This window comes from Crocuta crocuta, unplaced genomic scaffold (genome assembly GCF_008692635.1).
Source record: "Crocuta crocuta isolate KB4526 unplaced genomic scaffold, BGI_CrCroc_1.0 scaffold277, whole genome shotgun sequence".
In the NCBI taxonomy this organism is placed as follows: domain Eukaryota; kingdom Metazoa; phylum Chordata; class Mammalia; order Carnivora; family Hyaenidae; genus Crocuta; species Crocuta crocuta.
In genome coordinates, this window is record NW_027531912.1 from 814,186 (window position 1) to 817,040 (window position 2,855).

Genomic DNA, 2,855 nt, shown 5'->3' on the forward strand with positions numbered 1-2,855 from the left:
CCAATATAGGGCTTGAACTCACAACCCCTAAGATCAAGAGTCCCATGTTCTGGCTGAGCCAGCCGGGCACCCCTAGACCTTTGATTTTATGAACAGTCTCAAGGTGTCCATAAGCTGTTGTACTTTAGAATTTAGTTTCATCTCTGAATATTAACATGAAGATTATAAATATTCTAAAATAAAGCAAGTATTGCATAGGATTTTTCCTCTTAAATGACAAATTCAAAAGGTAATTTTGAAAGTATAATGGGAGCCATGTAATGCAATCAAGATATTTGTAATCATCATCAGTTAACTGAGTTTCCATTAACTAGGAATATAGGTATATGCTACTTAAACAGTAAGGAAAAGTATTCACTCATTTAAAAAAATTTTAACTTGGTCTTTGAATCTTTAAGTCCCCCTCACACCTAAAGTAAATTTCGAGGGTTAATATACATTTCTGGTGTTAAGTTCTTTATATATTTTAAATATTAATCCCTTATCAGATAGGTTATCTGCAAATACCTTCTCCCATTCAGCAGGCTGCCTTTTTGTTTTGTTGATGGTTTCCTTTATTGTGCCAAAGTTTTTTATTGGTGTAGTCCCAGATAGGTTATTTTTGCTTTGGTTTTCTTTGTCTGAGGAGAAATATCTAGAAAAATGTTGCTAGAGCCAAGGTCAAAGAAATTACTGTCTATGTTTTATTTAGGATTCTTATGGCTTCAGGTCTCATATTTAGGAACTTAATTCATTTTGTGTTTCTTTCTGTGCATGGTATAAGAAAATGGTCCAGTTTCCCACCACCATTTATTGAAGAGATGGTCTTTTCCCCATTGTATATCCTTACCTCCTTGGTAATAGATTAACTGATCATATAAGTATGAGTTTATTTCTGGGTTCTCTATTCTGTTCCATTACTATTTTCATTACTACAGTTTTGTAGTATATTTTGAAATTTGGAATTATGATACCTCCAGCAGAGCTGTTGAATCAGTCTGTTGTATACCTGAAACTAATGTAATTGTGTGCACCAACTATACTCAAATTTTGAAAAAGCTACAGGATTCTTAAAAACAAAAAATAAAACCTCTTTTTAAAGAGTATACAATTAAAGCTAATACAGACAGTGCCAAAAAGTACAAAAGACAAAATTTAAACCAATTTTACCATCCTGAGGAAAACACCAGGTGTTTTCTGTTTCCGTTTACTTTTCACTTTTGATTCTTCCAAATACCTGTTGAATATAGTATGTGCTAGGTAACCTAAATGCTGGGAAAACAATGATGGGCAAAGACACAGACTCCTGCTTTCATAGATTTCATAAAATGTAACTGTTTACTGTATATTCTTACACACAATTCCTGTCTTGTGGGGGTTATTGAGTCTTGCTGGGGAATAAATAATGCAAATAAATATGCAAATATTTATGCTTACATATTTATGAAATGTTTCATAAAGAATGCAAAGTAAAATGCAATATGGGCTACAATTAATGAACAAAGTGCCACAAAAATAGTAAAGAAATGGACAGAAATACACACCACACCATATTTTAAAGTTTTTCTCTCCACATGTGACTCAAATTTAGTGGTTTATTTGGATATTTCATCTTTCATTCCATGCATATATGCTTATTCAACTCAATTTCCCATTAAGAATGTTTCTATTTATGGAAACTGAAGTTCACTTCCATTTTTACTGGCACTGATAGTTTATTATACAAAATGTACTTACAAGGGAATTGGTGAACTTACACTTTGCAATCTGGCTGGCAATACATAGCTAAACTGGAATATTTGGCCCCCAAATGAGAAATAATTTAAGTCACTTACTGAATTCTGTGGAACAATGTCTTTCAAAGAGCATGGCAGTGCTAATGGCTGGATATCCTTTAGCAGCTCTTCAATATAGGGTTCAGACTTCCTTAGAACCAGGCATAAGTCCTTTAGTACTATATGCTGCTCAGCAATGTGTTCTGATCTTGCGTGGGTATCACCAACCCTAGAAGAATTCAAGTTGTATTTATTGAAAATAACACTTAAAACACAAACTTGCTTTACTCCATAAGAGGCATGCATTTTTATTTTTATTTTTTTTAAATATAATTTATTGTCAAAACAGGTATGCATTTCTGAGGATACTCTCCTTACGGTAAATCTTCCAGAAAGTTATATTCTTTCCTGCTTTCTTACTACATGGCTTTAACTTAGCTTTTATAAGTACAGACACTATTTTTCTCTATAGAATTAAATCTCAATTGGCTTAATCTAAATTGTCTTTCATATTTCTATTTGGTTTAAATTTAAAGGGGATAATGATGTCCTGAAATAGAAATTTATTGATAAAGCTATGACCATTAGATAGTGACCATTCTATAGTTAATAGTGGTCCTTACTTACTACAGAAACATTTTCAGTTTTATTTTTATTATTTTATTACCATTTTTGTTTTATTTTCCTAGAAAACAAAAATTTTTGAATACCTAGGGTTAGACACATGCCACTTCAATATACACTGATAAAATATAGAAATCTGATTTAAAATTTTACTTGTCATCCTGAAGCTAACTGTAATATTTTATTTAAAAGAAATACTTTTGCACATCATTCCCTGTTCTAAAGCAACATAGAAAAGTATTTATGTTTGGGTTACATCAAAAATCTCCTTTTACAAGTTCCTCACCTAGTAACATTGATGAGTTGTAATACTTTACTAATTTAGTAATTAGTAAAACAAATTATAGAGCCAAATAAAAAGAATATGCCTTAGAAAGGAAGAATGATAAATTACTTCTCTCTACTCCCATCTTCAATTTTCTTTATTCTTTAGTATTCTCCCCCCCCCCCCCCCCCCCCACCCACCCAGGAAACTCA

General features: G+C 32.0%; 1 protein-coding gene across 1 annotated transcript in view; it reads right to left on the reverse strand.

Moving 5' to 3' along the window:
• Nucleotides 1–2,855, reverse strand: part of RNF17 (ring finger protein 17) — a 117,561-nt gene that overhangs the window by 69,430 nt on the left and 45,276 nt on the right. The window contains exon 14 of the mRNA XM_077774698.1: nucleotides 1,815–1,983. Within this exon, the coding sequence (XP_077630824.1) occupies nucleotides 1,815–1,983 (169 nt within the window). The remainder of the gene's footprint in view (nucleotides 1–1,814; nucleotides 1,984–2,855) is intronic.